Source organism: Oncorhynchus tshawytscha, linkage group LG25, assembly GCF_018296145.1.
Source record: "Oncorhynchus tshawytscha isolate Ot180627B linkage group LG25, Otsh_v2.0, whole genome shotgun sequence".
NCBI classification, from domain to species: domain Eukaryota; kingdom Metazoa; phylum Chordata; class Actinopteri; order Salmoniformes; family Salmonidae; genus Oncorhynchus; species Oncorhynchus tshawytscha.
This window is the reverse complement of record NC_056453.1, coordinates 2,377,610-2,392,638: the sequence shown is the minus strand read 5'-3', so window position 1 is coordinate 2,392,638 and position 15,029 is coordinate 2,377,610. Positions and strand designations below refer to the sequence as shown.

The window sequence follows — 15,029 nt, the reverse complement described above, 5'->3', positions numbered from 1 at the left end:
ACTAATTATGACAGATGTTAACATTTTGAGCAGTGTAATAAAGTAATGACTTTCCAAATAAGTTACGTTATATGTTGGCTGAAGATTTGTTAGCTACGCCATCCTTACGAACCGCATAGCGTTACAGCAGTATGTTCATTTTTATCAGGATCCCCATTAGCTAACGCCGTAATGTAAGCTGATCTTCATAGCATCCAAAAACAGCAGTATGTACCGTATGTTAGCTAGTTATCTAACATTAGTTTGCAACTAATACAGTTAACTTGCCAGGCAGTATATTAACTATAATCTAACTAACTACCCAATGTTTATTGACTTGATTATTCATGTCATTCTTAGCTAAGTGGTATAGTCGTTCTCAATGGACATTGTTAATTCTGTCTATCTACTCTGATTTCAGAGTACTCTCGTCTGAGTGCAGAATAACTGATGAATTTACGAACGCTCAACACCCTTTGAATATATGGCCGGTGTCAGTAAACGTCAGCAAAAAAGAGAATAATTAAATTGTTGCCAGCAGCACAGTTAGTCACCAATGCTCTGGATAACATGAAAACAGCTCTGCTAGGGGGAGTAAAATGGTCAGAGTGAGGTGTTCTCTCATTTGTGTCTGGAAATAGCTAGCAAGCTATACAACGTTATCTTGGGTGCTCGACTGCCGTACTCCTTAGCCAGAGCGTCCAGTGATGTGCTCTGAGAGTAAAATGTTCAGAATTTACGATGGACAATCTCACAATGCTTTGGATTTACAAACGCCCAGAGCGCACTCTGAATGCACTCCAGATTGAATTTACAAACACACCCGAAATTGTCAAATGTCTAGCTAGTAACAAGCTAGCAAGAAGTTGCATAGCAACAGCATCAACTTCCGGTAGACAGAAAAAGCACTAGTACGCTCAACTGAAAGGATACCGTTTGTTCACAGTATACTAAAATGAACTAATAGTATGTAGTCTGCCAGAGTCCTTACCCCACTGAGGAGGTCTGCATTGGCTTTGGCCTGCCTGAAGAGTGGCTCATCTTTATCCATGGTGTACTGGTGCATCATCTGTTCGTTGCCCGCCTTATACGTTAGCTGACGGGAGAAATAGCCAATCAAACACAAGCCGACTGAATACAGCCAGAAGAAAAGAGCAGGACAGGGTTATAGCAAATGATCAGCCAACCTCACCTTGCTCTGCAGTTCCTGGCTCTTCTTGGCGTGTTTGATAGAGGGAGTATCGGCCACCTGGGTGAACTTGACGTTGTCCACTTTCTGACGGTACTTTTTCTGTGAGAGGAAACAAAGTGAGGAGTCAACACTAAAGAAACAAATCAAAAATACAATAATACACACACATACACACTCTACCCTATTATACTGACGTCACTGAGAAGCTCTCCAGCCTTCTTGGCTTGGGTCACATTCAGAGATCCATCAGCCTCCCAGCCAACTCCCTTCATCCAGGTCAGATCTGAACGGTATTGATTCTGAGGGGGAGAGTGAAAGAGAGGGCGAGAGAGAGAGAGAGGGCGGGGGAAGGACAGGCAAAGTGTGAGACCGAAAAAGAGAGAGTTCACAATTCATATTTGATAGTAAACACTAACTTGAATAACACCCATGTAGATATTTTCCTAAATCCCTATTCACCTTCCCTTTGCTGTCCCGACCCTCTCACCAAACCTCAACCCTGAAGATCTCAAGTCAATTCAAACATACCTTATGACTGTTCAACTATAAGACCAAAGCTTTCTGATTATTAGCCCTTTAAACATTGGCACTCAAATTCTATTATCTGCATGAGAGGATAAGCTGTTCATTTTAGTCTATCAAACACACATAGAACCCTCCACCAGTGCCGCCCATGGCCCACCCCTCTCTGCCTCACCTCGCTCTGCAGGTTATAGGCCTTTTTGGCCTGCTGCACTTGGATGTCGTCGGATAGGATGGTGTAGTGGTGGAGCTTCGTCCTGTAGTCCAGGTCGCTGGCAAGGGCCTGGGCTTTTTTAGCATGGCTCAGGTTGACCATGTCCATGGACAAGCTGAACTGGGACTGGTTCTCCTTGGAGTTCTTCTTGTACTCAATCTGTTGGGATTGTTGTGGATAACAGAGAGACAGACAGATAAGGGAGGAGATTGAGAATCAGGAGTTTGAGTGTGTGTGTGTGTGTGTGTGTGTTTTGTACACTGCATCATTTAGAGGGTTTTGTGAACTGTGTGCTGTAACTCACAATAGTATTGTTAAAAAACTAATTTAGAGTGCCTTCAGAAAGTATTATACCCCTTGACTTATTCCACATTCTGTTGTGTTACAGCCTGATTTTAAAATGGATTAAATAGAAAAAAATCTATCACCCACAATACCCCATAATGACAAAGTGAAACCAGTTTTTAGAAATGTTTGCAAAGGTATTGAAAATGAAATACAGAAATATATCACAACCCTGAGTGAAATCTGTGTAGAAGCACCTTTAGCAGCGATTACAGCTCTAAGTTTTTCTGTGGGAGTCTTTAAGAGATTATTCAAGCTCTGTCAATTTGGTTGTTGATCATTGCTTGACAACCATTTTCAGGTCTTTCCATAGATTTTCATGTACTTTTAAGACAAAGCTGTAACTCAGTAACATTCACTGTCTTCTAGGGAAGCAACTGCAGTATAGGTTTGTCCTTGTGTTTTAGGTTATTGTCCTGCTGAAAGGTGAATTCATCTCCCAGTGTTCAGTGGAAAGCAGACTGAACCAGGTTTTCCTCTAGAATTTTGCTTAGCTCCAATCTGTTTATTTTGTTATACTGAAAAACTCCCCAGTCCTTAATTATCACAGGCATACCCATAACATGATGCAGCTACCACTATGCTTGAAAATATGGAGTGTGGTTTTCAGTAATGTATTGGATTTGCCCCAAACATAACACTTTGTATTTAGGACAAAAAGTGTATTGCTTTGCCACATTTTTTGCAGTATTGCCTTGCTGCAAACAGGATACATGATTTGGAATAATTATATTCTGTACAGGCTTCCTTCTTTTCACTCTGTCATTTAGGTTAGTGTTGTGAACTAACTACAATGTTGATGATCCATACACAGTTTTCTCCTATTACAGGCATTAAACTCTGTAACTGTTTTAAAGTCACCATTGACCTCATAGAGAAATCCCTGAGTGGTTTCCTTCCTTTCTGGAAACTGAGTTAGGAAGGACACCTGTATCTTTGTAGTGACTGAGTGTATTGATACACCATCCAAAGTGTAATTACTAACTTCACCATATTCAAAGGGATATTCAATGTCTGTTTTTTTTTTTAACCAATAGGTGCCCTTTGCAAGGAACTGAAAAACCTCCCTGGTCTTTGTGATTTAAACTGTGTTTGAAATTCACTGCTTGACTGAGGGACCTTCCAAATAATTGTATGTGTGGGGTACAGAGATGAGGTAATCATTCAGAAATCATATTAAAAACTATTAGTCCATGCAACTTAATGTGTGACTTTTGAAGCACGTTTTTACTCCTGAACGTATTTAGGTTGAATACGAATTGACATTTTTATTAAACTGTACACAAGTATCGTTGTAACGGCTGTTGGTGGAAGAAGGTGAGGACCAAAGCGCATCATGGTACGTGTTCGTCATTTTAATGGTAAAGCTGAACACTATACAACAAGCAACAAAAGAACAACCGAAACATCTCCGTCAGGTGCAAAACACACTGAACAGAAATGAACTACCCACAACAACCCAGTGGGAAAACGCTACCTAAGTATGGTTCTCAGAGACAACGAAGACAGCTGCCTCTGATTGAGAACCACACCCGGCCAAACCACAAAGAAATACAAAACAGAGAAAATGAACATAGAATGCCCACCCTGGCCTAACCAAAATAGAGAATAAAAGCCTCTCTATGGCCAGGGCGTGACAATCGTGGACAAAGATCCGGGTGCCTTGTTAGGATCCGTCGCCGAGAGGGTAATCTGTAATCTACCTATATCGGTCCTATTAGCCAACGTACAATTTTTATTTTATTTTACCTTTATTTAACTAGGCAAGTCTGTTAAGAACAATCAATCAGTAATAAAATATCCTACCAACGTGACATTAAAAACAGTAATATCTTATGTTTCACCGAGTCGTGGCTGAACGACGACATGAATAACATACAGCTGGTGGGTTTTAAGCTTTTTCGGCAGATTAGAACAGCGTCCTCTGGTAAGACAAGGGGTGGCGCTCTGTGAATATTTGTAAACAACAGCTGGTGCTGAAATCTAATATCTAATATTAAGGAAGTCTCAAGGTTTTGCTCGCCTGAGGTAGAGTATCTCATTTATAAGCTGTAGACCACACTATTTACCAAGAAAGTTTCTGTATTTTTCGTAGCTGTCTACATGCCACCACAAACCGATGTTGGCACTAACACCGCAGTCATTGATCTGTGTATAGCCATAAGTAAACCGAAACGCTCACCCAGAGGCAGCGCTCCTAGTGGCCGAGAACTTTAATGCCGGAAAACTCATCCGTTTTACCAAATTTCTACCAGCATGTGAAATGTGCAACAGAGACGCGTACAAAGCTCTTCCTCGCCCTCCATTTGACAAATCTGACCATAATTCTATCCTCCTGATTCCTGCTTGCAAACAAAAATTAAGGCAAGAATCCCCATTGACTCGTCTATAAAAAAGTGATCAGATGAAGCAGATGCTAAAATACAGGACTGTTTTACTACCACAGACTGGAATATGTTCCGGGATTCTAGGAGTATAACACCACATCAATCACTGCCTTCATCAATAAGTGTATCGATGACGTCGTCCCCACTGTTACCGTACATACAAACCCCAACCAGAAGCCAATGATTACAGGTAGCATCCGCATCGAGCTAAAGGGTAAAGCTGCCGCTTTCAAGGAGCGGGACTCTAACCCAGAAGCTTAAAAGAAATCCCGCTATGCCCTCCGGCGAACCATCAATACAGGACTATTTTATTTATTTTACTAGGCAAGTCAGTTAAAAACAAATTCTTATTTTCAATGACAGCCTAGGAACAGTGGGTTAACTGCCTTGTTCAGGGGCAGATCGACAGATTTTTACCTTGTCAGCTCTGGGATTCGATCTTCCAACCTTTACGGTTACTAGTTCAATGCTCTAACCACTAGGCTACCTGCCAACTAAGATTGAATCGTACTACACCGGCTCTGATGCTTGTCAGATGTGGCAGGGCTTGCAAACTATTACAGACGAGCTAAATTACTTCTATGCTCGCTTCAAGGCAAATAACATTGAAGCATGCATGAGAGCATCAGCTGTTCCAGACAGCTGTGATCATGCTCTCCGTAGCTGATGTGAGTAAGACCTTTAAACAGGTCAACATTTACAAGTCAGCAGGGCCAGATAGATTACCAATACGTGTACTCCGAGCATGCGCTGACAAACCGGCAAGTGTCTTCAATTACATTTTCAACCTCTCCCTGTCTGAGTCTGTACACTGCACATTGTCTCTGTACCGGTAGCCCCTGTATATAGCCTCCACATTGTCTCTGTACCGGTACCCCCTGTATATAGCCTCCACATTGTCGCTGTACCGCTACCCCCTGTATATAGCCTCCACATTGTCTCTGTACCGGTACCCACTGTACATAGCCTCGTTATTGTTATTATACTGCCGCTATTTAATTATTTGTTTTAATAACTGCATTTTAAGATGTTGGTAAAGGGCATGTAAGCATTTCACAGTGTTGTATTAGGCACATGTGATGAATACAATTTTATTTAATTAAAAGAGCTGGAGCTGGAAGCGCGACAAAGGGAGATAGATCTGGAAGCATTACGAATCCAGTCAGGCCACCCTCAACAGAGTTTGATTTTGGTTGGAACAGCCGACTTGTACTGCCTTTCAACCAAAAGCAGGTTGATGTATATTTTACTCTGTTTGAGCAGATTGCCACATCCCTAAAATGGCATATTTGGTCACTGCTCCTCCAAAGACTTCATGTGGGAAAGGCTTAGAAAGTGTACGCTGCTTTCTCTTATCCAGAGTTCAGATCATGGCACTGTTAAAGCTGCTATTCTTCGTGCTTACGAGTTGGTCCCAGAGGCATACAAACAACAGCTTGTCCAGAACAGACTATGGGAGGCGCACAGTACTACATAGAGCCATGACTACATGGAATTCTATTCCACATCAAGTAACTGATGCAAGCAGTAAAATGTTGATTAAAAAAAATGAAAACAACTGGCCTTGATTGGGAGTCCCATAGGGTGGTGCACAATTAGCCCAGTGTCATCCAGGGTTGGCTGGTGTAGGCCATCATTGTAAATAAGAATTTGTTCATAACTGATTTGTGTATTTAAATAAAGGTTAAATACATGTTTTTATAACAATTACCAACAATGACGAGACAGCCTACAGGGAGAAGGTGAGGGCACTGGGAGTGTGGTGCCCATAAAATAACCTGTCACCAAACATCTCCAAAACAAAGGAAGGGCCTCCGGGGTGGCGCATTAGTTAAGGGTGCTGTACTGCAACGCCAGCTGTGCCACCAGAGACTCTGGGTTCGCGCCCAGGCTTGGCCGCAACCGGGAGGTCCGTGGGGCGACGCACAATTGGCCTAGCGTCGTCCGGGTTAGGGAGGGCTTCGCCGGTAGGGATGTCCTTGTCTCATCGCGCACCAGCGACTCCTGTGGTGGGCCGGGCACAGTGCGCGCTAACCAATGTTGCCAGGTGCAGTGTTTCCTCTGACACATTGGTGCAGCTGGCTTCCGGGTTGGATGCACGCTGTGTTAAGAAACAGTGCGGCTTGGTTGGGTTGTGTATCGGAGGATTGGAGGAACCATGACTTTCAACCTTTGTCTCTCCCAAGCCCGTACGGGAGTTGTAGACAAGATAGTAGCTACTAAAAGAATTGGATACCATGAAAAGGGGTACAAATGTAATTTTTTTAAAAATTAAAAAAGGAGCTGATCATGGACTTCAGTAAACAGCAGAGGGACCGCAGTGGAGAAGGTGGAAAGTTCCTCAGTGTACACATCACTGAGCCCCCTTTGGTGCTGCCGTAGATTTACATTAGAAGTGCCGCTCTAATCACTTTATAGTGTAGTGTATCGTTGATTAGACTGATCATGTTAACAACATACTTTCAGAATCTTAGCAAAGTAGACAAGTATTCATCATCATGAATCACATTGACAATCGACTGGCAAATCCTTTTCAATCATTGTCATATGAAGAGAAATTATAGATAAAACCTATCGGTGCTCATCTGTCATGGGACATAAACATTACATAACAAGTCGGAAATCGCATATTCAGCAACGTTTGGTTTGGAAGGAATCAGTTGCAAGAGTTGCAAAGCAGTCACTGTTTTGTTTCCCCTGCCTGCTACTCAGTGGAGAGGGTGTGTGGTCCAAGTTTAAGGATTTAAAACATCTGTCTGAAAGCGTCTCTTTTCCATGTTTAAAAGGGTAAACATTCACACGCAACACCATGGGCCAGAAAAGGCAGAGTGCAAATGAAATAAAAACATATCTTATTTACGTTAGTGTTCAGACCCTTTGCTAGGAGACTCAAATTTGAGCTCAGGTGCATTCTGTTCCATTGATCCTCCTTGAGATGTTTCTACAACTTGATTGGAGTCCACCTGTGGTAAATTAAATTGATTGTACATGATCTTGAAAGGCACACACCTGTCTATATAGGGCATGTCAGAGCAAAAACCAAGCCATGAGGTCAAAGGGACTGTCCTTAGAGCTCCAAGACAGGACTGTGTCAAGGCACATATCTGGGGAAGGGTACCCATAAATATATGCTGCATTCAATATCCCCAAGAACACAGTGGCCTCCATCATTCTTAAATTAAGTTTGGAACCACCAAGACTCAGGCCACCCTGCCAAACTGAGCAATCGGGGGAGAAGGGCCTTGGTCAAGGAGGTGACCAAGAACCCCATGGTCACTCTGACAGAGCTCCAAAGTTCCTCCATTGAGATGGGAGAACCTTCCAGAAGGACAAGCATCTCTGCAGCACTCCACCAATCAGGCCTTTATGGTAGAGTGGCCAGACAGAAGCCAATCCTCAGTAAAAGGCACAAGACAGCCCGCTTGGAGTTTGCCAAAAGGCACCTAAAGGACTCTCAGACCATGAGAAACAAGATTCTCTGGTCTGATTAAACCAAGATTGAACTCTTTGGCCTGAATGCCAAGCGTCACGTCTGGAGGAAACCAGGAACTGCTCATCATCTGGCCAATACCATCCCTATGGTGAAGCATGGTGGTGGCAGCATCATGCTGTGGGGATGTTTTTCAGGGGCAGGGACTGGGAGACTAGTCAGGATCAAGGGAAGGCTGAACAGAGCAAAGAGATCCTTGATGACAACCTGACAACCTCCAGAGCGATTAGGACCTCAGACTGGGGGCGAAGGTTCACCTTCCAACAGTACAACGACCCTAAGCACACAGCCAAGACAATGCAGGAGTGGCTTTGGGACAAGTCTCTGAATGTCCTTGAGTGGCCCAGCCAGAGCCCGGACTTTAACCAGATCAAACATCTCTGGAGAGACCTGGAAATAGCTGTGCAGCTACCATTTTGCGGGCTCCTAACCAATTGTGCTATTTGATCATTTTTCTTCAATTATTTTTTTTGTATTATTTTGTACGTAATGTTGCTGCTACCGTCTCTTTTGACCGAAAATAACTCCTGGACATCAATTACTCACCTCGACTGGACAAATATTTTTTTATTTAACTCGACGGAAATACTGCTTTCTCGAGAACGGGAGTGAAGAAAAGACAGCGGAGGTCGAGCTGAGAATTCGTAGGCAAGTGAGTAAACCTCCATTACCATCCGTTCTATTGGCCAATGTGCATTCATTGGAAAAACAAATGAATGATATACCAGCAAGACTATCCTACCAACGTGTCACTAAAAACAGTAATATCTTATGTTTCACCTAGTTGTGGCTGAACGATGACACGGATAATATCAAATCAAATTTGTCACATACACATGGTTAGCAGATGTTAATGCGAGTGTAGCAAAATGCGTGTGCTTCTAGTTCCGACAATGCAGTAATAACCAACGAGTAATTTAAACTAACAATTCCACAACTGCTACCTTATACACACAAGTGTAAAGCGATAAAGAATATGTACATAAAGATATATGAATGAGTGATGGTACAGAACGGCAAGATGCAGTAGATGGTATCGAGTACAGTATACACATATGAGATGAGTAATGTAGGGTATGTAAACATAAAGTGGCATTGTTTAAAGTGGCGAGTGATACATGTATTACATAAAGATGGCAAGATGCAGTAGATGGTATAGAGTACAGTATATACATATGAGATGAGTAATGTAGGGTATGTAAACATTATATAAAGTGGCTAGTGATACATTTTTCACATCAATTTCCATTATTAAAGTGGCTGGAGTTGAGTCAGTATGTTGGCAGCAGCCACTCAATGTTAGTAGTGGCTGTTTAACAGTTTGATGGCCTTGAGGTAGAAGCTGTTTTTCAGTCTCTTGGTCCCTGCTTTGATGCACCTGTACTGACCTCGCCTTCTGGATGATAGCGGGGTGAACAGGCAGTGGCTCGGGTGGTTGTTGTCCTTGATGATCTTTATGGCCTTCCTGTGACATCGGGTGGTGTAGGTGTCCTGGAGGGCAGGTAGTTTGCCCCCGGTGATGCGTTGTGCAGACCTCACTACCCTCTGGAGAGCCTTACGGTTGTGGGCGGAGCAGTTGCCGTACCAGGCGGTGATACAGCCCGACAGGATGCTCTCGATTGTGCATCTGTAAAAGTTTGTGAGTGCTTTTGGTGACAAGCCGAATTTCTTCAGCCTCCTTAGGTTGAAGAGGCACTGCTGCACCTTCTTCACCACGCTGCCTGTGTGGGTGGACCAATTCAGCTTGTCCGTGATGTGTACGCCGAGGAACTTAAAACTTACTACCCTCTCCACTACTGTCCCGTCGATGGGACAGGGGGGTGCTCCCTCTATTGTTTCCTGAAGTCCACGATCATCTCCTTTGTTTTGTTGACGTTGAGTGTGTGGTCATTTTTCTGACACCACACTCCGAGGACCCTCACCTCCTCCCTGTAGGCCGTCCCGTCGTTGTTGGTAATCAACCTACTACTGTAGTGTCGTCCGCAAACTTGATGACTGAGTTTGAGGCGTGCATGGCCACGCAGTCGTGGGTGAACAGGGAGTACAGGAGAGGGCTCAGAACGCACCCTTGTGGAGCCCCAGTGTTGAGGATCAGCGGGGTGGAGATGTTGTTACCTACTCTCACCACCTGGGGACGGCCTGTCAGGGAGTCCAGTACCCAGTTGCACAGGGCAGGGTCGAGACCCAGGATCTCGAGCTTGATGACGAATTTGGAGGGTACTATGGTGTTAAATGCTGAGCTGTAGTCGATGAACAGCATTCTCACGTAGGTATTCCTATTGTACAGATAGTTAGGGCAGTATGGTTGCGATTGCGTCGTCTGTGGAGCTATTGGGGCGGTAAGCAAATTGGAGTGGGTCTAGGGTGTCAGGTAGGGTGGAGGTGATATGGTCCCTGACTAGTCTCTCAAAGCACTTCATGATGACGGAAGTGAGTGCTACGGGGCGGTAGTCGTTTAGCTCAGTTACCTTAGCTTTCTTGGGAACAGGAACAATGGTGGCCCTCTTGAAGCATGAGGGGACAGCAGACTGGGATAAGGATTGATTGAATATGTCCGTAAACACACCAGGCAGCTGGTCTGCGCATGCTCTGAGGACGCGGCTGGGGATGCCGTCTGGGCCTGCAGCCTTGCGAGGGTTAACACGTTTAAATGTTTTACTCACGTCTGCTGCAGTGAAGGAGAGTCCGCAGGTTTTGGTAGCGGGCCGTGTCAGTGGCACTGTATTGTCCTCAAAGCGAGCAAAGAAGTTATTTAGTCTGTCTGGGAGCAAGACATCCTGGTCCGTGACGGGACTGGTTTTCCTTTTGTAATCCGTGATTGACTGTAGACCCTGCCACATACCTATTGTGTCACAGCTGTTGAATGGTGACAATACTTTGTCTCTATACTGACGCTTAGCTTGTTTGATTGCCTTGTAGAGGGAATAGCTACACTGTTTGTCATGTTTCCGGTCACCTTGCCCTGATTAAAAGCAGTGGTTTGCGCTTTCGGTTTCGCGCGAATGCTGCCATCAATCCACGGTTTCTGGTTTGGGAATGTTTTAATAGTTGCTATGGGTACGACATCGCCAATGCACTTTCTAATGAACTCGCTCACCGAATCAGCGTATTCGTCAATGTTGTTGTTGGACGCAATGCGAAACATATCCCAATCCACGTGATCGAAGCAGTCTTGAAGCGTGGAATCAGATTGGTCGGACCAGCGTTGAACAGACCTGAGCACGGGAGCTTCCTGTTTTTAGTTTCTGTCTGTAGGCTGGAAGCAACAAAATGGAGTCGTGGTCAGCTTTTCTGAAAGGAGGGCGGGGGAGGGCCTTATATGCATTGCGGAAGTTAGAATAACAATGATCCAGGGTTTTACCAGCCCTGGTTGCACAATCGATATGCTGATAGAATTTAGGAGTCTTGTTTTCAGATTAGCCTTGTTAAAATCCCCAGCTACAATGAACAAGCCAGTATCCCTTTCATTGCTGCTTGCAGCAGAAATCATTATCATATGAAACATTTCATCTCAAATCCAAACTGCTGGAGTATAGGTTCAAATGAAAAATGTTAGCTTCACTGTTCAAATACATATGGTGCAACAGCATGTTTATTGTGTTTCATATTCTTACCTCACTGGTCATCTTGGACGCCTGAAGAGAGTGCAGGGTCTTGGAGTCGCTGACATTGCTTGTCTTATCTTTATTTTTCATGAAGGACTCTTTGTACTTAATCTGTAACACACGGCCACCACCCAAATCACATCAGCCAGTCATGTATAATCAGATGACCAATCCCTCCCTCATTCTTATCCACTAATATCTCATTCTCATTACATAAGAAAGGATTGTTCTGTGTGAGTACCAGCTACAGGAAGGGAATGCTTACATCACTGGCCAGGTCCCGAGATGCTTTGGCAGCCTTGACGGTCAGCGTGTCCAGGCCGATGTCACATGTTTTGGACTTGGTCTTCTCCCAGTCCTCCTTGTATTTGATCTGGAATCATTTATATAAATAAAAACTACAGCAACCCTTATTCATATGGTATGTGTATAACCCTTTCGGAATATAGTGCATTCTAAACATATTCACAGCCCTTGACCTTTTCCACATGTTATTACATTATAGCCTTATTCTAAAATGTTTTTTCCCTCATCAATCTACACACAGTAACCCTATAATGACAAAACAAAACTATTTTTTTGTAATTTTTACAAAATATCTACTGAAATATCACATTTTACGTAAGTATTCAAACCCTTTACCAAGTACTTAATTGAAGCACCTTTAGCAATGATTACAGCATCGAGTCTTCTTAGGTATGACGCTACAGCTTGGCACACCTGTATTTGGGGAGTTTCTCCCATTCTTCTCTGCAGATCCTCTCAAGCTCTGTCACGTTGGATGGAGAGTGTCCCTGCACAGCAATTTTCAGGTCCCTCCAGAGATGTTTGATCGGGTTCAAGTCCGGGCTCTGGCTGAGCCACTCAAGGACATTCAAAGACTTGTCCCGAAGCCACTCCTGCATTGTCTTGGCTGTGTGCTTAAGGTCGTTGTCCTGTTGGAAGGTGAACCATTGCCCCGGTCTGAGGTCCTGAGCGCTCTAAAGCAGGTTTTCATCAAGGTTCTCTTAGTACTTTGCACCGTTCATCTTTCACTTGATCCTGACTAGTATCCCAGTCCCTGCCGCTGAAAAACATCCCCACAGCATGATGGTGTCAGGTTTCCTCCAGACGTGACGCCTTCGAATCAGGTCAAAGAGTTCAATCTTGGATTCATCAGACCAGAGAATCTTGTTTCTCATGGTCCGCATCCTTTAGATGCCTTTTGGCAAACTCCAAGCGGGCTGTCATGTTCCTTTTACTGAGGAGTGGCTTCCGCCTGGCTACTCTACCATAAAGGCCTGATTGGTGATGGGCTGCATAGATAGTTGTCCTTCTGGAAGGTTCTCCCATCTCCACAGAGGAACTCTAGAGCTCTGTCAGAGTGACCATCGGGTTCATGGTCACCTGTCTGACCAAGGCGTTTCTCCCCTGATTGCTAAGTTTGACCGGGCGGCGAGCTCTAGGAAGAGTCTTGGTGGTTCCAAACTTCTTCCATTTATGAATTATGGAGGCCACTGTGTTTTTGAAGACCTTCAATGCTGCATAAATGTTTTGGTACCTTTCCCCATATCTGTTCCTTGATACAATCCTGTCTCGGCGCTCGACGGACAATTCCTTCAACCTCATGGCTTGGTTTTTGCTCTAACATGCACTGTCAACTGTGGGACCTTACATAGACAGGTGTGTGCCTTTCCAAATCATGTCTAATCAATTGAATTCACCACAGGTAGACTCCAATCAAGTTGAGAAACATCTCAAGGATGATCAATGGAAACAGGATGCACCGGAGCTCCATTTCGAGTCTCATAGCAAAGGGTCTGAATACTTGCGCAAATAAGGTATTTATGTTTTTATTTTGAATAACTTTGCAAAAATGTCAACCTGTTTTTGCTTTGTCATTATGGGCAATTGTGTGTAGTTTAATGAGAATCAAAAAATATTTAATTAATTTTGGAATAAGGCTGTAAACGTAACAAAATGTGGAAAAAGTCAAGGGGTCTGAATACTTTCCAAATGCAATGTATATGCAAATGCAGAGCGAAAGCTATGTTGTTTGTATGTACTGTATAGAGTGTAATGTTTGGTATAGACCTTGGCGTGATAGAAAGATAGTGTACATGTGTATCTTTGGCTCTACTTGCATTGCTGAGTTGTTGAGCGTTGATCCTGGCCTGGACGATTTGAGGGGTATCTGTCACCGAGCTGTACTTGACTTGGTCAATGTGTTGTCTGTAGTTAACCTACATGGGGGAATCAGATATATCAAGTTAGGTCCTTGATATTATGAAAGGGGTTCCGCATAGGTTGGTTTTGTTTCCAGTACTTTTTACTATATACATTAACAATATTGGTTTGTCTGTAAAAAATTGTAACCTACAAGTAGGGCTGTTATGGTGCCCATATTACCGCCACATCTGTGGTCAAGAGTCATGATGACAGTCAAATTTCACATAACCTTTAGTCACTAATTAGGCTTCTCCAAGCTCTGATGCTGCTGATGGTCAATAGTAGGCTAGTAAACTTGATAACTGCCTGGTACTCAGCACTCTATTGTCCCACTAATCACTCTGACAATGAAAATGTTATTGAAAATCTACTCAAACACTTCATGAGAGCCCATGAGCTCGTGCTGCGCAACATTTCTATAGGCTATGCAATTGCTTGAGAAAACTAAGTGATGGCCTCTATTAAAAAGAGGAGGATCCCATCAGTTTGTATAGGCTAGGACTACTATATTTATTTCTCAACTTTCCTAATATTAAGCACATTGCTTATCTTTACAACAGGAGCATAGCCTACCTGGCTGTCATGAAAATGAACCACGGTGAAAGCGTTCCTCCATTCACTATTTAAGTGCATAGATGACATGTATTTTCCCCCTGACCCTGTTTCGAGATAGGTGCATGATAAAGGTGCATGATAATGGTCCATTCTAAATCTAAACAAATTTCACACATATATTATTTAGTATTTGTCAAGACCCAACCAAAACAATTATAGTCTGGTGGGTGACAATATTAGCTTTGCCTTAAAGCCTGTGTGCATCTTTTTCAAAGAGTCGCACACCTCATGTAGCCTAGCCAACAGATTTAAAGTGGCAAAATAACTTCTTGAAATTAAGCACATGAATCCGCTTTACAAAGGGTGTAGAGCCTAACTGGCATACATACGCAGCACGTGAGTTTCAAGTTCAGGGAATTTTCACTTTCACCATACAAATTCACCTTTATAATAAAAGCATTACATGCATAATCACATTTGCCACCACTTTTGAGAATGGTGTTTTCCCGCTAATGGAACACTTGATTTAAAC

At 43.4% G+C, this 15,029-nt stretch overlaps 1 protein-coding gene across 3 annotated transcripts in view; it reads right to left on the bottom strand.

Moving 5' to 3' along the window:
• LOC112224062 (nebulin-related anchoring protein) overlaps window positions 1-15,029 on the bottom strand; it is a 91,201-nt gene that overhangs the window by 41,352 nt on the left and 34,820 nt on the right. For 2 of the 3 annotated variants that reach the window (XM_024387348.2, XM_024387349.2), the window contains exons 15-21: window positions 13,858-13,956; window positions 12,000-12,107; window positions 11,744-11,845; window positions 1,869-2,066; window positions 1,366-1,470; window positions 1,172-1,270; window positions 971-1,075 (exon numbers count right to left, since the gene is read on the bottom strand). In XM_024387348.2, coding sequence (XP_024243116.1) covers window positions 971-1,075; window positions 1,172-1,270; window positions 1,366-1,470; window positions 1,869-2,066; window positions 11,744-11,845; window positions 12,000-12,107; window positions 13,858-13,956 — 816 coding nt within the window. The remainder of the gene's footprint in view (window positions 1-970; window positions 1,076-1,171; window positions 1,271-1,365; window positions 1,471-1,868; window positions 2,067-11,743; window positions 11,846-11,999; window positions 12,108-13,857; window positions 13,957-15,029) is intronic. The other variant, XM_042305885.1, reaches the window with a different exon arrangement.